Source organism: Lontra canadensis, unplaced genomic scaffold, assembly GCF_010015895.1.
Source record: "Lontra canadensis isolate GAN:19392208 unplaced genomic scaffold, GSC_riverotter_1.0 scaffold109, whole genome shotgun sequence".
NCBI classification, from domain to species: Eukaryota; Metazoa; Chordata; class Mammalia; order Carnivora; family Mustelidae; genus Lontra; species Lontra canadensis.
Window position 1 is genome coordinate 6,373,125 of NW_022631103.1, and position 24,755 is coordinate 6,397,879.

The following is a 24,755-nucleotide window of genomic DNA, read 5'->3' on the forward strand; positions in this document are numbered from 1 at the left end:
GTCCATGCTTTTGTCTCTCAAGTACTTCTGCTTGTGTCCTCTCTTTGGTTCACCAGTCTAACACCCTACTATCCAATTAACTTTGACTCATCATTCAATAAAACCTATTCTATGCCAAGTACATTTCATCTTGAATGTTATGTTTAGGACCTAAAACAGACTCTATGAGGGTCTGCTTCTCAAAAAAACAGTGTAAGATAAGTTGGCTTTTCTCAGTTTCACCACCAATATCCCTTCTAACAGGCTCAAAATTTAGAATCATCTCTACACTTTAGTTTTCTCCTTATTCTTCAGGAATCCCTTTATCTAATTAGTAAGCAACTGATTTTTTTTAAGATTTTTTTTTATTTATTTATTTGTCAGAGAGAGAGAGCAAGAGTGAGCAGAGGCAGATAGAATGGCAGGCAGAGGCAGAGGGAGAAGCAGGCTCCCCGCCGAGCAAGGAGCCCGATGTGGGACTCAATCCCAGGACTCTGGGATCATGACCTGAGCCGAAGGCAGCCGCTTAACCCACTGAGCCACCCAGGCATCCCAAGCAACTGATATTTTTAATTGTTCATTTTTTCAATCCTAAATTCTTACCCTATCTCAGGTATTTATCATTTTCCATTTACCTTGCTTTACTGGCTCCTTTCTCCTCCTCCTTCTTCTTTTTCTTTTTTAAAGATTTTATTTATTCACTTGACAAAGAGGCAGTGAGAGAGAGAACACAAGCAAGGGGAGTGGAAGAGGGAGAAGCAGCCTTCCTACTGAGCAGGGAGCCCGAAATGGGGCTTGATCCCAGGACCCCAGGATCATGACCTGAGCCAAAGGCAGACTCTTAATGAGTCTTAATGTCACCCAGACACCCCTCTTCCTTCTTTTTGATTCTAGGCCCTCTAAGTTTGTCAATCCATTTTTTAAATACTGCTTCTGATTAATCTTTCATCAAAAAAAAGAAAAACCCATTATACCATATTCAAAATCCTACTTAATCTCCTTGGTGTTGTTGACCTTGAAAACAAAACAGTCAGTTACTTCACTAGCAAAATGGGTGTTTTTTTGTTTTTGGTTTTTGTTTTTCAGAAATAGCAGAGGAATTGCAATTTGAGGCATGCAAGCTATGGCAAACCATCATCAAATCAGGAGAATAAAAGAGATGAATGCTACTTTATAGAGAAAAAGGAGTAAGCTGGGAGGGGATGCTTTGAACAAAGGTCCATTGGAGGCAAGTGAGAGTTCAGGGTGGTGATGGTTTCTCATTAGCTGACTTATGGCAGTTTCTCGTTGGCTGGACTATTGCCAGGCAAGGAGAAAATCTTCCTCCCCCTTGCTGGGGTAATAAACTAGGCTTCTTTTGGGGGTCTTCATTATTCAGCTACAACTCATTTAGCCAAAGGAGTTGAAAACTTACGTCCACGCAGAAACCTGCACATAGATGTTATAGCAGCTTTATTCATAATTGCCAAAACTTGGAAGCAATTAAGATATCCTTCAGTAGGTGAATGTATAAACTGTGGTATATCCAGACAATGGCATTTTATGCAGTGTTTAAAAAAAGAGAGCTATAAAGCCATGAGAAAACATAGAGGAATCTTAAATGCATATTTCTAAAATAGTTTTTTTTTTAACGATGTATTTATTTATTTTCAGATAGAGTGCTAGCATAGGTGGGAGGGGCTAACAGAACGGGGAGAATCCCAAGCAGACCCTGCACCTAGTGGAGCCTGACACAGGGCTTGAACCCAGGACCCTGAGACCATAACACCGGCTAAAACCAAGAGTCAGGAGCCCAACTGACTGCCCAACTGACTATGCCATCCAGGTACCCCTTGAAAGCATATCTCTAAGTAAAAGAAGCCCGTGTAAAAATTCTATATACTGTATTATTCCAACTATCTGACATTTTGGAAAAGGCAAAACTACAGAGAGAATAAAAAGATTTGGGGCTCCTGGCTGGCTCAGTGGGTTAAGCCTCTGCCTTCGGCTCAGGTTATGATCTCAGCTCCTGGGATGGAGCCCTGCATCGGGTGCTCTGCTCAGCAGGGGGCCTGCTTCCCCTGACCCCCTGCCTGCCTCTCTGCCTACTTGTGATCTCTCTCTCTGTGTCTAATAAATAAATAAAATCTTCAAAAAAAAAAAAAAAAGATTCATGGCTGCCAGGAGTTAGGGGTGGAGTGGGGGATGAATAAGCAGAGGACAATGAGGATTTTCGAGGCAGTGAAAATATTCTGCATGATACCGTAACTGTGGATACATGTCACTATACGTTTGTTTAAGCCTCTAGAATGTACAACACCAAGAGCAGAGCCTTAATGTAAGCAGTGGACTTTGGGCGATTATAATTGGTCAATGGAGTTTCATCAGTTGTAACAGACGTACCATTCTGGTGGGGGATGTTGATACAGAAGGCCATGCATGTGTGGGAGTGAGAGGTATAAGGGAAATCTTGATACCTTCCTTTCAGTTTTGCTATGACCCTAAAAGTTCTAAAAAGAAAAAAGTTTTTAAAAGAATAAACATCAAAAATTAAATGTTATGATAGATACATTCTATTCAAAAGTTTTTCATTAATTCTTTAATTTTTATAGATAAAGGATAAACTTTCATAACCTAAAGTTTCCAGAAATATTTTCTGGTCCTCCTCCATCTGCCCTGGTCTCACTTTATTTGCTACTCTTGGCTGCCTCCTGGTTGTCACCAGTATCTGTCAAGGTTATTCCCATTGATGCGTTGCTTCATTTATTGAGTACTTTCTGTGTGTCAGGTATATGCAATACATGTATTTCTTTCTTCCTTTCTTTCTTTCTTTCTTTCTTTCTTTCTTTCTTCCTTTCTTCCTTTCTTTCTTTCTTTCTTTCTTTCTTCTTTCTCTTTAAAGATTTTATTTATTTATTTGAGAGACAGAAACAGAAGTGGGGAAGGACAGAAGGGGAGAGAGATAGTGAGAAGGAGACTCCCTACTGAGCAGGAAGCCCGACACGGGGCTCCATCCCAGGACCCAGAGATCATGACCTGAGCCGAAGGTGGACACTTAACTAACTGAGCCATCCAGGTGCCCCAGTACATGGATTTCTTCATTTAACCTTTGAAACTACCATATGAAGTAAGCCCTGTTACCTCAATTTCACTAATGAGAATTAGAAGGGTTAAGTAACTTGCTAAAATCACATATTTTCAGAAATGGTGGAGTGAGGTTTCAAGTTCAGATCTTCTGATTTCACAGAGATGTTCTTAAAATTTTGGTTCATCTTCATCATTCTATGAATAAGACGCTCTTGAGGGTTCTCAGGGGTTAAAATAAACAAAAACCAACTCAGTACCCAAAATGTTTATCATAGAGTAAACTTGTTAAACAATATATTTAAATAAGTTTAAAAAAATGTTTTTAAATTCCAGGTAAAAGCCAAAGGAAAGCTCACATTAAATCAACACAAAAATGTGGAGAAATTAGATGAAATGTGGTAGCGATGGTTTGCTGGGGTCACCAGGAAGCAGCGTCTCTTCAGAGGTGAGACTTAAGTCTAGCCCTGAGGGGAGGGTGGGGCTTTTCAGGACCTCCCAGGCTTGGGAAAGGGGAGAAATAACCCACAGAGAAGCTCTGGTGTGACTCCAAGGACCTGCACTAGGCTTGTTTGGAGATTAGGTTGAAGACTCTACAAGAGGAAGGAGAGTTTAAAGGATCTTGCATATTAAGCCAAGAAGCTTGAACTTTGTTAAACAATCAATTTAAAGTCACATTATTTTTTGGGTAAGAGGGAAAATATGTTCATAACCACCATCAATTGTTAGACGAAGGGGCGCGCCTGGGTGGCTCAGTGGGTTAAGCCTCTGCCTTCGGCTCAGGTCATGATCTCAGGGTCCTGGGTTCGAGCCCCACATCGGGCTCTCTGCTCAGCAGGGAGCCTGCTTTCCCCCTTCTCTCTGTCTACTTGTGATCTCTCTCTCTCAAATAAATAAATAAAATCTTAAAAAAAAAATGTTAGACGAAGAAGAGACCCAATGCTTCCCAGGTGATGCTTCAAGCAAGGTCTCCACCTGTAAGATGTACCAGTGACTTCTCCATTTTACGTTTATCCCAAATACTGTTAAAAACCTGTTTCAGGGGGCACCTGGGTGGCTCAGCGGGTTAAGGCCTCTGCCTTCAGCTCGGGTCATGATCCCAGGGTCCTAGGATCGAGTCCCACATCGGGCTCTCTGCTCAGCAGGGAGACTGCTTCCCTCCCCTCTCTCTGCCTTCCTCTCTGCCTACTTGTGATCTCTGTCTGTCAAATAAATAAATAAAATCTTAAAAACAAAACAAAACACCTGTTTCAGTCCTAAGAGATGCTTTCGACAGCATTGTCTATTTTCTCCAAGTTCTGGGTTCATTCTATTTGGTAATCGAAGTTATTGTAGAAATGTATTTCCCTTAAGAGTTTCTTAGTTCCTGAGAAGCCGGACCGCGCCTAGCAAGTAATATTTCCTTTAAAACAAGCAAACTAACAACACTGTTAAGTGCCAAGCGCTTTATCTTACAACAAATGTTCTTATGTTGCAATTGTTTTGTATATATGCCTTATCTTCCTTGAGGACAGGTATTCCTTTTTTTTTTTTTTAACATTTTATAGAGTCAATCACAGTGCCTAACAAATATCGCATCGGTTCAATGGATACAGACCTGAAAACTGATTTTCTTTATGGCTAATGCTTGGAACTTATTATACAAAGTAAAAGGCCTATCATCAAAATTCTTAAGTTAGTTACAGGAAAGAGAATGGAATAATTAAAGAGAGTGGGATTATAGGTTTTGTACACATCTTTCTCAATGTCAAGTTGTGATATCAAGAATAAAAACGTTAAAATGTATAGTGAAGTCAAACAGGACTTAAGAGTCAGAAGATCCCATGTGGTCCCAAACTTTGGACAAATCACTTCACCATTGAAGAGTGCAGTTTCTTCACAGAGAAAATGAGGTACGGAAAATGAGGTAGGAAAGATGTTAGGGTTCCAAGCCCAAGGCAAGAAAGAATTCTTGAGATGTATTTGGTGCAAAAAGGTGGTTTTATTAAAGCATGGTGACGGGACCTTTGAGCAGAAAAAGCTGCACTGGGGTTATGAGGAGTGGCTGGCCCCATTAAACACTTTCAGGTTGGGAGGGAGTGAATGATAGCTTAAGCCTCCAGGATCTGGAGGGGACTAGCTACTGTTGGGAAAGGTCATTTACTGTCCTTTAGTAAACCCTCTGTCAGGGGTCATAGGCTTGGAGGATGATTGCCAATGTGTATCTTGCTGGGCAGACATAAAGGAAGTTTCCAAAGAAAAAAAAATTTTTTTTAAAGATTATGTTTATTTATTTGACAGAGAGAGCTAGAGAGGGAACACAAGCAGGGGGAGTGGGAGAAGGAGAAGCACACTTCCCCTGGAGCAGGGAGCCTGATGCGGGGCTGGATCCCAGGACCTTGGGCTTATGACCTGAGCCACCCAGGCACCCCAGGAATTTTTCTGTTAAAGTAGACTTACAGGATTCTAGGGGCCAGGCTAAGATTGCTGCTTGCCCTTAGCAAAGTATTAATATCCAGGCATCTGAGTTCCTAGAGGAAAGCCACTGCCTGTTTCAAGGACTTGTCAGTGGGCTATAGGTGGCAGGAAATTTAATATTTCTCCTCTGCCCTTATTTCCCGCATCAGTGTGTATAAGCTGCATATTGCAGACAAATATTGCCAGATTCCTTTATTTCCAACTAAATTTCCCCAGGTATACTTCTTACGAGTTTTATGTTGGGTTAGCAGATAATAGAAAAGGGAGAGATGACCAAACTGAAAGGAAAGGGACAATGGGGGACTAATTAAATCTGACCATGTTTTCATCAACATCCTTTCATTAGCTTGCCTTTGAGTCTCCCTCTCTGCCCAGCCCTCTTACAACACCAGTCCGGCAGGATCTCCCCACCCCATTAGCACCGGCTGCCCCCACCACCAGGCGTTTCACCTGCCCACTGGGCCCCCAGACTCCACCTTTTCCAGGCTCTTTAACCCTCCCGCGCCCAGACGAATTTCACCTGCCGAAAATAGGAAAGTCCGCCGCCCCCGCACCCCCCTCCCCAGAGTCAGCCTCCCGCGGCCCAGTCTACCCCCGCCCCCTCACCCGCGCCACCCCGGCGCCCCGCCCCGGGCGGGGAGGGTCGGTGCTAGGGAAGGGCCTGCCAGGTGAGGCGCGGTCACCCTGGCCCGTTCACTTCCGCCCAGGTGAGGGAGGGCCGGTGTCGTGCCCGCCCGCTCGCTCGCTCCCGAGCCTCCGCCGGACCAGGTAAAGCGGGGGGTCCCGGCTATGCGGGCGCTCGCAGTGCGGCGTGGTAGTCCCTGCGTCCCGAGGCCGGCGGGGGGGCAGCTCTCCTTCCTGCGTGGGAGCCCGCCTCCCCTGCCTCGGGCGCACTCTCCGCCCGCCCTCCGGGAGGAAGTGGACACGGGAGAGCCAGGGCGCTGCTGGGCGCCCCTCCAGGCCCACGGAGGGCGCGGGGCGCAGTCCTTCTGCGTCCGGCCTGGGTGACTCCACCGTGCCCCTCCCCCAACCCCCGCCCCCACCCAGCTCCGTGCTGAGCTCCCCGCGGGCCGCGGAGCCGCCCAGCCTCGCCAGGCCCTGCCGGCCCTCAGATCTCGGCCCACTTCTGTTCTGGGGTTGGCAGGGATCAAATTTTGCACCCAGATCGGTGCCTGCGCTTGGCCCCAGAGCTGGGCGGAGTCTTTTCGTCCACTGGTGACGGTGAGAGGAGTGAACAGGTGGTGGCCTGCCACGGGGGCCCGGAGGAGGAGGGGTTCCCAGATCTTATCTGAGAGGACCGCCTGGCTCCGGCCCCACCCGGGCGGTCACGTAGCCGAGTTCCCAGGCCGGCGGTCAGGCTTGGGCTCTGCTAGCCTCACTTTTCAGACGGGGGAGGATCAGATGGAAAGTACTGTGGCCTCCAGGCTCTGGGGATATTGCTGGATTTTTTAAGTCAAGCTGAGGAAAACATTTTCAAATCCTCCCCCTCCCCTCACCCGAGAGCTCCGACCCTCGTGGCACACCTAGGAGGTGTTCCAAATTAATCTCCCCCAGGAGGGTTCATTTGGCACTTTGTCATATGTCCAGATGGCTCGTATCGTTTTGGATTCAAATTAGTTGTTTACTAGTTTGTCTCTGCGATTGAGAGCATTCGCCTTTCAGGGCCCTATTTCTTTAAGTTGCTTCTCAGGTGTGTTTAGAGTCTGGCCACTGATAGGTCGCCACAAACAAGTGTTTTTGTTTTTTTTTTAAAGATTTTATTTATTTGTTTGACAGACAGAGATCACAAGTAGGCAGAGAGGCAGGCAGAGAGGAGGAAGCAGGCTCCCCACTGAGCAGAGAGCCTGATGCGGGGCTCGATCCCAGGATCCTGGGATCATGACCTGAGCCGAAGGCAGAGGCTTAACCCACTGAGCCACCCAGGCGCCCCCAAACAAGTGTTTCTTAATGAAGGAGCCTCTGGAGACCTAGAAGAAAAAGAAATCTCAGTTACGCCGACAGTGGTTGATATCGCATTCTAGAGTGTCTAAGCTCCTATAGACTGCCAATTCGTTTGTACACATCTTTTTTTAGAAAAAAGCTAGTGGGTGTAAAAACTCAGATTGCTTCAGTGTGCAATATCAGGAAAAAGGGAGGATTGTGACTTTGAACTAAAATGAACTTGATGTTTCTAGGCCCCTATGGTGTATATAAGGATTATTAAAAATTTAAGATAATTAAAAAGTTAATAAATATCAGCGCTGGAAGGTACTTTATAAGACAGAATTTGTAAACTCTGTTCTGGAGAGATTTGCTAATCGAGATCCTGTTAACAGTCACATGAGATGTGCTTGGTATTAGAATAATAGTTGTATGTAAAATGGAAAAGAAATTATATTAAGCTCTTATCTGTGTTTAGAGGCCTTAGTATATTTATTTTATTATTTTTAAAGTAAACTCTACTCCCAAGATAGGGACTCAAACTCCCCTCCTGGAGAAGTCAAGTGTTACTGTGCTCTACCTGCTGAGCCAAGCAAGGCACCTTTGAAGGCCTTAGTAAGTTTAAGTCCTGTATTAATATTAAACTATAAAGCTAACCTGTATTCACTGGAGAAAATAGGCAAACCCACCTACCACTTACTCACTAATAAAATTCTGGTATATTGTCTTTTGGTTGGTATTCTTAAAAAGGGAAAGCTGTGTATTTTCCCATGGTGAATTCACTACTAGAACCTTGTGATTCGTAGAGATTAAACATTCAGTAATCCTTATAATTGCATTTTTTAAAAGATTTTATTTATGTATTTATTTGACAGACAGAGTTCACAAGTAGGCAGAGAGGCAGGCAGAGAGAGAGCGAGAGGAGGAAGCAGGCTCGCTGCCAAGCAGAGAGCCCGATGCGGGGCTTGATCCCAGGACCCCGAGACCATGACCTGAGCTGAAGGCAGAGGCTTAACCCACTGAGCCACCCAGGCGCCTATAATTGCATTTTTACTTAAAAACATTTTGTAACGGTCCTTAAGCTAAACAGCCAAGTAGTTTGAATTTACGTGCTTTAACAAAAATACATTAGGTTGGGGAGACCAAAATGGGGTTTAATTTGTAAAGATTTTGCTCACCTGGGTAGTAAATTTTTGAGAGAACTAGTCCACCTTTATATTCGTGATTGCTTGACCATTGCTGTGGTTTTTTCATATTCAGATGTTTTTGCGCAGATTTGGATACCCTTTTTTAAAGCGCTCATTTGAATTTCTGATGCAAATAGAAATCTAGAGCCTGTCAATACCCTTATTTCAGTCACTGGGCTAGATCTCTGCGGAAGATGAAGAGGCCACTTAACGTTTTGCGTTTGTACAACTGTGCGGCCTGTGGAGTCTGGAGACATGGTATTGGATCCACTTACCATAGGACTTGGCGAGTCACTTAATCCTGCTCCTCTGTTCTCCCATCTGTAAATCATCTACCTCCCTGAGCTTCGGGGAGGTTGAAATTAAATCCTTATTAAGAATGTGTCTTGTGGGGTGTCTGGGTGGCTCAGTGGGTTAAAGCCTCTGCCTTCGGCTCAGGTCATGATACCGGGGTCCTGGGATCGAGCCCCCATCGGGCTCTCTGCTCATTAGGGAGCCTGCTTCTTCCTCTCTCTCTGCCTGTCTCTCTGCCTACTTGTGATCTCTCTGTTAAATAAATAAATAAAAATAAAAATAAATTTAAAAAAATGTGTCTTATAAACTGTGAGTCATGATTCTCCTCCTCTTTGCTCCTCCACTGTGATAACTTCTGCTAAAATTATGGAGTTGAGCTATTTGTATTGGGAAGAACCAAAGTTTTGTGAGTTACTTTGGTAAGAGGCATTGAGACTATGTTAGCTGGTAAACCAAAAGTCTTTGCTAAAAACACTGTACAGGGATCTTTCTGGCAAACCATGGGTTAATACTGTGCTGTCAAATTGGTTAACTCTTTGCACATGTGACTGTCCGGCACTTCATGTAGGGCAGATTGGGCTGGACACATGCTGCGAATGTAAAAGACACATCAGATTTTGAAGATTCAGTGTAAAGCAAAAAGTAAAATACCTCATTTTTTAAATATTATATACATCTTGAAATGATTGTATATATTGGGTGAAGTAAAATACATTACTAAAGTTAACTTTCCCTATTGCTATTAACTTTTTTCATGCAGCTACTAGAAAAATTGGAGTTACTTATGTGGCTCACATTTTTGTTGAACAGCACTGCGTTAGGATTCAGCATGAGTATGTTTATCCTTGAGAGGGCTTAGTGGACCGAAGCACTTACATTCCTACTTAGAAACAGGTTTTTCAAATTCCCAGGTTATCAGCCTTCCTACTCCTCCCTTCCCCCCATATTTGTTGCATTACTGAACATTTTTGTTGTTTAGTCTTCTGAGAAATAATCAGTACGGAGTACATAGCAAAATCTCAGCTAAAAAAATTATTAGTTTTTTTTTTTTTTTAATTTATTTGACAGAGATCTTAAGTAGGCAGAAAGGCAGGCAGAAAAGAGGAAGGAAAGCAGGCTTCCCGCTGAGCAGAGAATCCGATGTGGGCCTCCATCCCAGGACCCTGGGATCATGACCTGAGCCGAAAGCAGAGGCTTTAACCCACTGAGCCACCCAGGCACCCCCCCCCCAAAAATTATTAGTTTTTTGAAGCTCCTGAAGTACCTTAAATAATTTTGATTGAAAGGAGAGGTGGTGGTTGTTGTTTATTAACAGAGAGAGATACCAAGAGACAGGGAACATAAGCAGGGGGAGTGGGAGAGGGAGAGGGAGAAGCAGGCTTCCCGGCAAGCACGCAGCCTGATGTGATCTGGAGCTCAACCCCAGGACCCTGGGATCCTGACCTAGTGGAGGGGAGACCCCCAGTGGAGCCACCCAGGCACCCAGGAGAGGTTGTTGATAACAATAGTAGCTACTCTGTATTGAAGGTACACTGTGTGCCAGAATGCACGTTTTCCAATAACTTATTTCGTCCTTTCAATGGTAAATATGTAGTAATTTTCATTAACTCTATTTTACAAATGAGAAATCTGAGGTAAAGGGAAATTTAAACAATTGGTGCAAGAACACAGCTGGTCCCAGCTGTAGATCCCAGGTCTCCAGGATTTCAAAGTTCCTAGGCTATAGAATCTTACTTATTTTATGAATTGCTGATTGAATCAACTGGAAAACAGTAGATTAATGAAGTGGGTATTTCGTTCTAATCCTGTTTTTGTGTTTGTGACCAGTAGGAAACAATCTAAATGCTTCTTCGCAGGAGATTGGGGGAGAAAATCATGGATTCCTACAGTGGAATACTATTTAGTTGTTACAGTGAATGAAGAGAAGCTGCATATATCCTATATTCTCATGACTAATTGTAAAACTGTAAAGATAAGGTAAAACAAATTGCTGAAGGATAAATATACAGTATGATCACTTATATAGTTCAAAAACATGTTGAACAACAATATTATAAACAAAGGTAGTGTGTATTTTAAGAATTTCAGATTTGGATTATCTGTATATTGATGATGTGGATTTATGGAGCTGCCTTCAGATTAAAAGAAGTTCGTAAGGGGCACCTGGTTGCCTCAGTTGGAGGAACATGCAACTCTTGATCTTGGAGTTGTGAGTTCAAGCCCCATGTTAGGTGTAGCGATTGATTAAATAAACTTACAAAGAAAAAAAAAGTAAACGGTCTGTGAGATGAGCATTCTCTCATGTTGGTCTTATTCTTAAAAACAGAACCAAAAGTCCTGCCCTTTGTTTTGGTGCTCTGCACATCTTGCCTGGTTAGTAGGTAGCTTTCTGGGGCAGACCCGTTTTCATTTAGCTTTAACGCCTAATGGATGGGCGTGACTTTGACAATAGGGGCTGGGTAAGGCTCCTGCTTGAAACGGGCAGTCAGTCCCCTTGGAGTTACTTTCTGGAGTTCTGATGAAGCTCCAGGACAGGAGTGTGGTAGGAGAGGGAGGTGAATTAAGTGGATATTGAGGTTAGGTTGACAAACACTCTCTCGCTGTTGAAAATGTGAAATAGCCGGCTCTCGTTTTTTAAGCCATTAACAGTTGACTTTCCCTCCTTCCAAGGTGAAATTTCCTCCTTGTTTTTTTGAAATTGTAGCAAGTTCCCTGCATCTGCAAAATGGGGGTGATAATACTAACTTGTTAAGATAAATGAGATGTTTTACAGAATGCCCTTGCATTTGGTGCGTAGTAGACACCAAAAGGTGAATTATGTGATTTAGTAACAGATTAAATAGTCTGGGGGAGAAGGTCAGGAGGAAGGAAAGGAGGGTGAACATTGATGGGAAGCCTAGTTTGGTGTATTTCACAATTTGCTAGGATTGTTTTTGAATACCACAAGCATGGCAAAAATGCCATCACCGTATTTCTGAAGAGAAGGGCATACAGCCTACCATGTGGGGAGCATTGAACAGAATATTTGAGGTAGAAACTAATCATTTATGAATGCCTGGGCCCTTTCAGTGAGGGACTGGCTACACAGAGATCCTTAAGCGTGAAAATTGCCCAGATTTGGGTTTTTTGTTTTTGTTTTTGTTTTTTTTTTGTCCATAATTAGAGAAAACTGCCACCAACAGAAATACAAAAGCATACCCTGAAGCAGTTTAACTTTGTTCTCACTCAGTGGCCAAGTCACGGGCAGAATATTGATTTGCATTGATTAACTTTGAATAGTTCAATAAGGATTAGTATTTAGCCAACTGAATTATTCTGAAGAACTGACTCAATTTTCAGTTCTGATTCTGAGTTTAACACCGTATCTTTCATCTTCAATTTCAACATGTCCTGAATATCTAGCATTAAGTGCATTTAATTAAGCATTGGTTATGGCTTAAGCATATGGCCCCCAAAATATCAGGGTTGTTCTGGAATTTATATATGTTCCCAGAATTTCAGGAATGTAGTGGTTTGGCAGCAGCCAAAAATATATTACCTTTTGTATCTAAGGGATTATGAAAGGCCTCGTCATTTGATAAGGACACAAGACTGTGACAACTGTCTTGAATCTGTATTAGCATGGTAGCAGATGTGTTTACTTTGGCTAGGAGAGTTTGTTTCCCATTTAATTGCTACCTCACAAATGCTGAGCTTTGGGGACAAAGGCGTGATAATTAGATACAACCTGAGCTTTGCACTTCAAAGGAAGCAATAGAAACTGTAAGGTGTTGGGCGTCTGGGTGGCTCAGTCTGTTAAGTGTCTGCCTTCAGTTTAGGTCATGATCCCAGAGTCCTGGGATTGAATCCCTCGTTGGGCTTCCTGCTCTGCAGGGAGTCTGCTTCTCCCTCTTCCCTTACCTCCCCTATTGCCCCCCCCCCCACCCTCTTGCTGGAGCTCTCTTTCTTGCAAAAATAAATAAAATCTCTCTTAAAAAAAAAAAAGAAACTTTAAGTTGTTTGTGGACTTATATTTTTGAATAACTTCTGAAATCCTGACTTCATTTATAGCTAATAGCTTTCAGATTGTTCAAACTCCCTTGTTCCCTCTGGCTCTGGGGAATTCCCAGTGAGGAGTTTGTGATCTCCCAATTCATATCTGCAGTTAGAGGCTGAATACCTGTACTTTGCCAAACTGATTGCCGGTGATCTTTTTCTCTCAAATTTTCAAGATAGGAGTATAAGGTGTCTTGGGGCATTATATTCTGTGAGCTGTTGGGAATCTGAAAAGGATGTTTCTCAGGGTCTTAGTTCGCTTAAATTCTTGAACGGAGGAGGTTAATAAATCTATTCAGTAAGTTTCCTCCACCTAGAAATTTAAATCAAATTAAATTTCTGTTTCTGCATCAGCTTCTTTTTTTTTCATATATTCCATTAATTGGTAATGGCTAAAGGCCTGGGTATAAAGAAAAGCCACAATATTATAATAATTTCCTTCAGTCAAATCCTACAGTGAACCAAGCATGAAAAATTCATGGCTCAGACTCTCTTGATCAATGATGGAGTAGAAGCCACTGAGCATAATAACTACGCCTTCTCTGAAGGCCGTAGCACTGTGAGGACAGCGGCACACAGTGGCATTTTAATATCGTTTATGACCGATTCTAGGTGGCCCATCTCTGACAAGTTAGACTCCGCTTTACCATGTTTAAACAAACTTGAGATTCCTTGCTGTAAGCCCTGTTTGTCAGTCTAGTCAAATAGTTCAAGGTGGTTTGGTTGAAGATTTTAGCTTGTGTGTTGCTTACTGGTTGTTGAGCTGTAGAATTACTGTATTTCTCCCTTCTGTCCTCATATATTTTTAAGGCTTTAGTCCTCTTCCCTAGATATTACCTAACACCGTGGACTGTAGTAATTTTCCATGCCTGCATGGTGGACAGGGCTTAGCCTTTATTAAGTATGAGTCAGAAGGTTAAATTGCCAACCAGTTTCTTCTATTAATCCTTACTGAGGGATACTCTACCACTGTGGTTTCCAAAATGTACAGAAGGATCCATTGGGATGGTAGGAAGAGGACATAAAACCTTGCTTTTTAGTGTTTCTTTCTTACTGTCATGACATTTTAAATTTTACGTATAGTTTAAAACATATAACATGTAAATAATTGTATGTGTATATAATTATAAAAAATAAGGTGAATGGTCACCATATTCTCACTGATGGGAATGTGTGTTTAAAAATGTTTGAAGGCCACTTATCTATCCTGTTACCAGAATTACCTTTTTAAATAGAAATCTGGACTCAGTACCTCCCAATTTAAAAGCCTTTAATTACTTCCTGTTGCCTACAGGATAAAGACCAGTCTACTTCGCATTACTTACAAGGACCCTCTCAAAGTCTATTTAAGTCTGTGCTTCTTAAGCTGTCAGTGGTAAGAGATCAGGGTTCCCCTGCACCCACAGTCTTCCAAGGACTGATATTTTTGTGATCAGTATTTTGTAATCAGTTGTCAGAAAAAGGAATTGTTAGAAAAATGAAATTAAAAAAAGAAATAAAAAGTAAGTCAAGGTTTTATTACTAAATTGGATAGATCAACATTACTCTGCCACATTATGTGGTTTCTAAATGCTTATTCCCAATTTTGGGACTTATCTCTTTGTGAGCCAAGCATCAATTTGCAGTCTACACTTGCAAACGAACAAAACAAAAGCAAAAAACCACACACACAAAAACAACACTGGGGTTTGTTTTTTTTTTTTGTCCTATTTTCAGATACCTAGGTCATTTAAAGCTAATTAATAGTCTCATAGAAATTCATGAGCTTTTACACCTGTATATAGTAGTTCTCAGAATGTGGTCTCTGGGCTAGCAGTGTCAGGATCCCATGGGAACTTGTTAGAAATGCAGATTCTCTGGTTCACCTCAAACCTGCAGAATCAAAAACTCTGGCGGGGGATGGTGGGTGGGGTGGGCGGCGCCTGGGTGGCTCAGTGGGTTAGGGCCTCTGCCTTCTGCTCAGGTCATGGTCTCTGGGTCCTGGGATTGAGCCCCTTATCATATTGGGCTCTCTGCTCAGCAGGGAGCTTGCTTCCCTTTCTCTCTGCCTGTCTCTCTGCCTGCTTGTGATCTCTTGTCAAATAAAAAACAAAAACAAACAAAAAACTCCGGGGAGGGGGGCGCCCTGGCAACTTGCGTTTGCACAAGCCTTCCTGGTAATTCTGATGCATGCTAAAATTTGAGAACCACTTACCCAGGGTAGCCCTACATGATTTTCAAACTGTGATACTTAAAATTTTTTTTTAAATTTTGAAGACAAACCATTAAAGACTCTTAATCTCACAAAACAAACTGAGGTTGCTGAGGGGAGTGGGGTTGTGGAGAGGGTGGTTGGGTTATGGACATTGGGGAGGGTATGTGCTATGATGAGTGCTATGAAGTGTGTAAGCCTGATGATTCACAGACCTGTACCCCTGGGGCAAATAATACATTCTATGTTAATAAAAATAATTAATAAAAAAAATTTAAAAAATATTTTAAAAATTTTATAACTGGAAGTTTGTACCTGTTAATCAGCTTTATCTGTTTCAACCATCCCTCTACCCACCTCCTTTCTAGCAACAATCAGTTCTCTGTATTTAAGAGATTTTTTTTTTTTTTTGGATTACTCATTGTTTTGTTTTTTTTAGGTTCCACAAATGAGTGGAATCATATGGTATTTGTCTTTGTTTTGTTTCACTTAGCATGATACCCTGTAGGTCCATCCATGTTGTCACAGATGGCAAGGTCTCATTCTTTTTTTATGGCTGAATAATACCTGTTATATATATATGCCACTTCTTTTCTATCCATTCATAACTGCAACAGTTTTGGGAGTGAAATGGAAGAGCATCCATAATGATGCTGGGTAATCTGAGGTTGTTGTAGGCAAATGAGGGCAAATGACCACTCCTTTTACACCACATTCTTTCTCTTTTGTGAGAGAAGTTTCTGAGGTGTTCTCTTGCCAGTGTTCCAAACATCCCCATGCAGATTTAGTCCGTCTCTCTTTGTGATTTCACTTAGCCCATGGCCCACACCACTGCAATTGATGGTTATGCCTTAGAATATAATTATCCTATTGTGTTATCATTATCTTTGTGTCTGCTTGCTCTCTCATTAGACCTCTCAGCCATTATCTTTTTGCCTTTTTTAGTTTTTAAGTTACAAAATAAGACATGCTTTTAAAATTCAAGCAGTACTAAAATCTGTAAAGTTAAAGTAATTTTTTAAATCTCCTATCCCCATTTCTACTTTCTAGAATTTTTTTCATTAAAATTTTATTTATTTATTTTAAAGAGAGAGAGAGTGCACGAGGGGTGTAGAGTCAGAGGGAGAAGCAGACTCCCCACTGAGCAGGGAGCCCAATTCGAGACTCTATCCCAGGACCATGACCTGAGCCGAAGGCAGTCGCTTAAACAACTGAGCCACCCAGGCGCCCTACTTTCCAGAAGTTAATTACTGTGAAATTATCTTTCTCAATCTAGAAACCTACACATATTTTTTTCTTATAAAAAGCAGATAGGGGCGCCTGGGTGGCTCAGTGGGTTAAGCCTCTGCCTTCGGCCCAGGTCATGATCTCAGGGTCCTGGGATCTATCCCCGCACTGGCTCTCTGCTCACCAGGGAGCCTGCTTCCCCCTCTCTCTCTGCCTGCCTCCCTGCCTACTTGTGATCTCTCTCTCTCTCAAATAAATAAATAAAATTTAAAAAAAAAATAAAAAAATAAAAAGCAGATAATGCACATACCCTGAAACTTGTTCTTTTCCCTATTCAGTTGTGCCTGTTAGATAATGTCCTTGTATTAACATAGAGGATTGAATTGTCAAAGCATTCTCATGTGAATGAGATCAAACCTCACCGAATGAGCACCAAACCATACTCATGATTCAGTGCTTACAGGCAGGAGGTTGGGACAGACATTCCTTGCTAGAGGAGTACCCAGCCGAAAAATGGCACTTTTCTTCTTAGGACATTATCGACACACTTAAAATACCTAGTTACATGTAGGTTGACATTAAATCATTTATAAATATATTTCTGACAGACTTTAACCACAATTTTTAATTTGCTTACAGGAGTAAAATTCAACCTTAGGACACATTTTTGTTTTGGGTTACTAGATAGGTTCTCAACAATATATATAGAAATGTTTTTCTCAAAGGAAACCTTTTGTGTTTGGGGAATCCTGAGTTTTATACTCCATTAGTTACACAAATAGAAAATGTCTATGTATCTTCTAGCCATGACCCATAAATCCATCCATTTTCAGATTATTTACAAAAAGCAATTAAGACATTTCCTGACATTTAAAAATGAGGGGCTATTATCTATCAAAAACCTTTAGGGTGTTTGCTAGGGGTTCTGGTTATCAAGCTGGGAATCCTTCCCTGAAGGAGAGAGCCACAGGCTTACCGTTAACTGATTCTCTCCCCTTCTCATTTCAGTGGATTCAGACCTACTTTATTAGAATGCCTGATTGCTTTTGCCAGATTAATTTTTCCTGGAGTTTTGTTCATAACAATGAAGTAAATATCCTTGTACAATACATCTGTATTTGTATTGTATTTCTTTTAGGGAGACCCTCAGAAGTAGCTCTTCTGGGTAAAAGAGAATGCAAATTTAATGTATCGATAGCTGTTGCTAAAGTTGCTTCCTAAAAGATTGTGCAAATTTATATTCCCACTTGTTTTTTCTTGACCTCTAGAATACATGCTATTATTAATTTTAAAAAATTGCCAGTCTGAGAGTAAAACAATTGCATCTCCTAGTTTTAGCTTGCATTCTTTCTTTCAGAGAGGTTGATCTATTAATGACCACAGGCAGAACTGCTCTTGTCAATCCTCTCTGACCTTAGGCTACTATAGAAAAGGATAGTGCCATTGTAACGGTTTTTTGTTACTGTTACCTGTCAGTGGGTAGTGGTAAAATTTGCACAGTTGAGACACTGAGCTCATCAGTAGCGGTTCTGTTTAGCAGTTCAGTGAACATTTGGATGGAATACATGGACCTTTTATCAATGCAGATGGCATCCCTTACTGGGTTTTAATACCCTTTCCTACTTAGTGACCTTGAACTAGAAGATGAAGACCTCATTCAGCAACTGTATGCAGAGTTGATGTAAGAGAATTTTCACTGTATAGTACTCCTGTTTCTTTGATGGTTCTCTACAGCCTGGTGTACCATTAGTATAAATGACCACTGTGAAAGTGCTGGTTCGGTCCTCGCAGAGGGTTTGCTGGAATTTTGAGTTGTGATCACATTACATTTTAGGTTAGTTTGAACAAATCACTGGAATTAAAAATAGAGATAATGCCAATATGTTGGGTGATTACCTTTTGGAGACTCAGCTGACTAGCAGGAATCTGGGACTGTCTATGCTGCTTAGGGTTTTTTTTTTCTCCCTAATCTCTCTAAAATCTTCTTCACCTCTTAATGTAGATGTTCTTTTCCAGCCCAGGATCCTTTTTTTTTTTTTTTAAACAAAATCAACTTTAAGTATAATTTGTAATTTGTGTACAAAAAGTACTGATTTAAAATATGTAAGTCAATGAATTTGGACAAATGTATACGTCTGTGTAAACAAAAAGTACCCCATTTGAAACTTAGAACATTTCCATCACCCCAAAAAACTCCTTCAAATCCTTTCCCAGTCAGCTCCTTTCTACCCTGCCGAGGTAAACTAATCTATAATTATAGATTGAACTTCATGTGGATGGAATCATACAGTCTATAACCGTTTTTTATTTAGTTTCTTTCCCTCAACATAGTATTTTTTGAGATCGATCCATGTTGTGTATATTTGTAGTTGTTTTTCGCTTTCATTCCCAAGAATTCTGTTTACATTCTATAAATAAAAATGCTACCAATATTCATGTATAGGTCTTTTGTGAGTTTGTATTTTCACTTTTCTTTGTAAGGATTTAGGAGTGGAAGTGCTGAGTCATACGGTAAGTATATTTTTAACTCTAAAAAACTACCAGACAACTTTTTAAAGCGCGTGTGCCATTTTGCGTTTCTGCTAGTGATGTCGAGAGTTCCAGTTGCTTCATGTTTTTGTCAACACTCAGCAAATTGTGTGTTTATTTTTCTAGTTTGAGGCAACCTAATGGGTTACTCTAGTTTTAATTTGAATTTGAGTGAAGCCTTTTGATGAAGCATGTTCTTGAGATTTTCTATAATTTTTTTACAGAACTATAGATGAGTATACACTAATGGAAATCACCTTTTGTGTTTTAAAATTTTTCTTTAGGTTTCTTTAAAAGGGATTGAAGACAATCATTCAAAATGCCTGAAAATCCCGCTCCAGGTATACTAGATATGTACTTCTATCAGTAAATTTATTACTGATTCAGAAATGAAAGGTACAATGGGATTAACTTGTGCTCTGATTATCCTTCTTCAAACAAGATAAACTGCAGGTCCTACAAGTTCTTGATCGCCTAAAAATGAAACTGCAGGAGAAGGGAGATACATCACAAAATGAGAAGCTCTCTCTGTTTTATGAGACACTAAAGAGCCCTCTCTTCAATCAGATACTCACACTTCAGCAGTCCATCAGGCAACTGAAAGGGCAAGTAAGTTACTCATCAGGGTTTTACGTGTTGGTATATTCAAACCAGCAAAGAGACATGGAAGGAGACAGAGACTGACAAATTCTCTCTAAGTGCACTTAATTCAGCAAGAAGACTGTACTGGGATTTGTGAACTGTAGGTAGCACTGGCGTGGATAGTTTAAGAATATTTATGGGGGTTTCCTGGCTGGCCCACTCTGTAGAGCATGTGACCGTTTATGTTAGGGTCTTGAGTTCAAGCCCCACTTTGGGCATATAGCTTACTTAAACTGTTTATGATAAATGTTGTGTTTGGTTTTGGAATATAAGTTGTACTTATTTAAATAGGCAGGGCTCAATCCCAGGACCCTGGGATCACGACCTGAGCCGAAGGCAGACACTTAACACTGAGCCACCCAGGCACCCCAAGATTTATTTATTTTAGAGAGAGAGCACATTAGCTGGGAGAGGTCAGAGGGAGAAGGAAAGGAGAGGGAGAGAGTCTCAAGCAGACTCTGTGATCTCACAACTCTGAGATTTTGACCTTAGCCAAAACCAAAAGTCAGACACTCCATGGACTGAGCCCCAGGAAGCAGTACATTTTACCTATTAAATATTCTGTGTAATACTAAATGAAACAATTTATAGCCTAACAAACACATAGATTCACATATCTGTGTCTTGTTTTTCTCATGTCTAAATATTTAATTTGCAAATTATACATGTAATGTATAAAACAGAATATTTAATAAGTAGAAATAATTTATTTTCTATAGGTTTCTGCTAATGATTCTCTTTTTTTTTTCTCTTCAACAGCTCAGCCACATACCCTCAGATTGTTCAGCCAACTTTGATTTTTCTAGGAAAGGTTTATTAGTGTTTACAGATGGTGCCATTCCTAATGGGAATGCCCAAAGACCATCTAATAACTCAACTGTCTCTGGGTTATTTCCTTGGACTCCTAAGTTGGCAAATGAAGACTTTAACTCAGTCATTCAACAGATGGCTCAGGTAAAGTTATATCTTGTCATGGGACTATTTAGCTGTATTTCTCCTGTTATAGGTTAAAAAAGAAAACAATACTCCCTCTTTAAAAAGAAGAATACTCTATTTTTGCCTTAAAATTTGCTACTCTGTGTGGTTTGCTCACATTTTTATTTTGTTAGGAGAGATTGATACTAAATAGAAATTTATTGGCTTAAAATTACTCAAGGAAAATATCTGTATGTGGTAAGGAGTTTTTAGATAATTACTCCAATTTGACACATATCTGGACTTGAAAAGAAAGATTATGATTTTGATCACAGGAAAATTAATGTGTATAAGAAGTGATAGAATTTCCTTTGAAACTGTTCTTAATTTTTTATCAAAACAGAATTAATGGGAGTTAGAGTTAATATGATTTGGGAAATCTCAGGAAACATTTGAGAGAGTAATCCAGTTTTACCCCTAGTACCTATTAAAAATCAAATAGGCAGTTGAATTTTTGGATGTGTTAGTTTTGTGTTTGTTCAACTCATCTTCTAATAGGTGTCTTTAAAAAATGAAAGTCGAGTTTTAAGATCAAAAAGAATATGTTTAAGGTATAATATTTAAATAATCTATACTAATTCCTTTTTTGACTTTATAAGTCTATCGTCTTAATTTGACTACTAATTATTTTTATGTGATGCTTTTGTTATGTGATTACATTTATGAAGTTCTCATGTCATAAATGCAGTTATTTTATAGCAATCAAATATTTGTTCATTACACATATAGCCCATTTGAATGGGGGCCTTTCCATAAACCTAATAAAATGGAATATTAATTCATCACAATAAAATTAAAAACAGGATCCTAACAAATGCAGCTGGTTCTAACTTAGGCTGAACACTAGCATATTTTTGATATCTATTTTGCTTTCTTCATTTAAAAATGTTTTTTGCACGAGGAGAATTTAGAGAAATGCAGTGTAAAAAGTAATTTAGAACTTACTTTGGAAAAAGTTGTTTTTCTCAGGAGTTTTCACCCAGTTTGGGCTTCATCTCATAATGTGAATGAAGTGTGAAAATTCCTCTCTGATTCCCTGAGGTTGCAGAACACTGCACACTCCCTCTTACGTCCTACTGAAAATAATCAAGTGAGAGGATTTCCAGAAATAATTTATTGCTGAAATGCTAAGTTTTTTTGGACAGAGATGACTTAGAAGAAGCTGTTTTTTGTATTGCTCACAAAAATAGCAATTTCAGTTCTTTGGAAAGGGTACGGTTGGGTAGATCTGCTTCATTGACTTTTTTTTATCCCCCTTCTTTAGGGCCGGCAAATTGAATATATCGATATAGAACGGCCTTCATCTGGAGGCCTTGGATTCAGTGTGGTGGCCCTGAGAAGTCACAGTCTGGGACAAGTTGATATCTTTGTGAAGGAAGTACAGCCGGGGAGTGTAGTAGACAGGTGAGGGGGATGTTTCCTTTTGCATTTTGCTAATCTTTTCTTTGACAGTTCTGAAAACACTATTCTGAAGAGAGTAAGAAACTAGTAATAAAAGCAGTTAACCGTAGCAGCTAACATGTTCCCTTTCCACATGCGTTTGTCAGGCCTTGAGCAGATATTCCCACATGTACTTGGGGCGGCCATCTAGCTAGTAGTGCCATTACTCTGTTCCGAAGGTGAGAAGGCTAAGTTCAGAGAGGTCCAGTGCTTTTCCTGTAGTCACAGAGCTACTGATGGTGGACCTGTGAGCGGTGATAAGATTCCAGGACAGTCTGACGGCCAAGCTAGTGTGATTTCTGTTCTGCCATACTCTCCCACAGTCGGACATGGTATCTTACCTACGTCTGATCAGTAACATGGAAATACTGAAATTCACATTCTGCATATTGTGTGGTTTATTAAACTTAAAATTATAACAACTATTTTGGTGGTGCTCATATCACACTGTTCATTATTTCTCTTGTCAGTTAAAAGCCTCCTCAAATCTGTGTGATTGCCCCCTATTGCACTGAGCCATTGTTTTTGCATTTTAAGGGGTATGTTCAAGCCTTATATTCTTTCTCTATTTGATTTCAGGTCTTTTGTTTATTGCTCATTTAACAGGCACACTTCATTACGTGGCTGCTGTCTATTAAAATAATAGCAACAGTAGTGGTTCTATTATTTAAAAAAACCTCTCAGCCCATAATAGATATTTGAATTCACATTCTCCATTCATGGGGGATCAGTTCTAGGCTCTGCACCTGAAAATTCAGAAATAATGGGTTTCCATGACTTTTGCAACTTTTTTTTTTATTTTTTATAAACATATAATATATTTTTATCCCCAGGGGTACGGGTCTGTGAATTGCCAGCTTTACACACTTCACAGCACTCACCATAGCACATACCCTCCCCAATGTCCATAACCCCACCCCGTTCTCCCAACCCCCCTCCCCCCAGCAACCCTCAGTTTGTTTTGTGAAATTTAAGAGTCACTTATGGTTTGTCTCCCTCCCACTCGCATCTTGTTTCATTTATTCTTCTTGCCATTTGCGACGACGTGGATGGAACTAGAGGGTATCATGCTTAGCGAAATAAGTCAATCGGAGAAAGACAACTATCATATGATCTCCCTGATATGAGGAAGTGGAGAGGCAACATGGGGGGTTAAGGGGGTAGGAGAAGAATAAATGAGACTTTTGTAACTTTTATTCTGCCATTTCATGCAGCATTTCTTCAAGTATGTTCTGAGGAATCTTGACAGTGGTCAGATGTATTTATGAAATTCTGTTCCTGGAGATTGGGTATACATTGTTAGGATAACCATATGGTTTATTGTCCATGTTGGGAGGGTTTTGGGACTGAGGGGGATTCTGTTAATGACCCTGAGATAGCAGGTATAGAGTAGGGCTATTCTGGCAAACCTAGACAACCTAGGTGAGTTCAGACTTAGGGTCACTTACCTTTAGTTTACTTGAGGCTATTCTGTCCCTTGACAAAAAGCCTATTTAACTTCTGTTGGCCCAACTTTCCTTCCTATTTTTTCTTAACTTAAAAATTATTATTGGTATACAGTTCACATACCATAAATGTCAGCATTTTAAAGTGTACAATTCAGTAGTTTTTAGTGTATCTTCAATGTTGTGCAATCTTTTTGTGGTCAGTCCTTATGTCTGAGGTATTCTGTACTAAGTCTGTACTTACAGATTGAGGTGAGCATTTTCCAAAAGAGAAGTTTGATATGTTAGTGTGTAAAGAGCCTTGGCCAAGGCTAAGCAGTCAGGTGGCTTCCCAGAGACAGCAGTGCTTAGAGGGAAACTTGAGACAATGGAGTCTGCAAAGAGCAGAAGGTGTCAGGAATAAAGAGACTGTCTTAAGCAGTAGTCTTATGGGGAGAAGGAACACAGCTCCTATTCTTGGAGTGAGGCTGATACTTACCTGCTGTGGAGCTTAGTGTAAGAGAGTACGACAAAGAACTGGAAGCAGGTGGGTTCGGTCATACTTGACCTTCTAGATCATGTTAAATGGTTTTCATGATCAGTTCTTCTTTTCTCCTGAGGACTTTCCACATAGAACTGTGTTATTTTAGGAGCTTACCTAAGACCCGTTGGCTCTCAGAGTAATAGAATCCATTATTTTCGAAAGTTGCAATAGAGAGACAAGAAGTTGTCTCCCCTTAAATGAAAAATATGAATTCAATATATATAAATAGCATGTGGGAGTTAAATTATAAAAGTAGCAGTAAAACTAATTCTGTTCAACTTAAGAATGCATCAAAATCATATTTTGCAGATTTCTCTTCTCTACATTTGTTTATCTGGGGTTGAGGTTATATTCCCTGAGCAGATACTAACTGGAAGGAAATGCAGTGTCCTGCTAGTCTATTGGGTAAGGGGGGAAGGTAGATTAAAATAGATTGATTTTCAGAAAATAGAATATTTGAACGTGAGTAAATTAAGAACTTACACAAAATGAGTTACATCAGGGTTGAAAAGAGTCAAGAACATCTCATTCATTTGGGATTAATTAAGAAGTTTTCCTTAATGAACAAGCTGTGAATAGGAATTTAGGTAAAGAAGTCAGAGAAAGAAGAACATTGGAGGTGGAAAAAGGAAGTAATTTCTAGTATCATCCATAGTGGTTACATTTAAAAAGAAATGTAGGACTCAGGAAAGGTTCACAAGCAACATTCTCAATTTACAAAATATATACCTCAAAATTTTAAAAGTAATACATACATATAATAGAAAATTACAAAATACAGAAATATAATAAGCGAACTCTAGGACTTTGACAACCCTAAGATAACTAGGAAATACTTTAGAATGTTT

The 24,755-nt window shown here is 40.4% G+C and overlaps 1 protein-coding gene across 1 annotated transcript in view; it reads left to right on the plus strand.

The window, feature by feature from the left end:
• The first annotated feature begins 6,125 nt into the window (after positions 1 to 6,125).
• The window catches only part of PATJ (PATJ crumbs cell polarity complex component), a 362,302-nt gene continuing 343,672 nt past the window's right edge, over positions 6,126 to 24,755 (plus strand). The window contains exons 1-5 of the mRNA XM_032839752.1: positions 6,126 to 6,267; positions 19,167 to 19,223; positions 19,325 to 19,491; positions 20,284 to 20,478; positions 21,764 to 21,903. Coding sequence (XP_032695643.1) covers positions 19,202 to 19,223; positions 19,325 to 19,491; positions 20,284 to 20,478; positions 21,764 to 21,903 — 524 coding nt within the window. The 5' untranslated portion in view covers positions 6,126 to 6,267; positions 19,167 to 19,201. The remainder of the gene's footprint in view (positions 6,268 to 19,166; positions 19,224 to 19,324; positions 19,492 to 20,283; positions 20,479 to 21,763; positions 21,904 to 24,755) is intronic.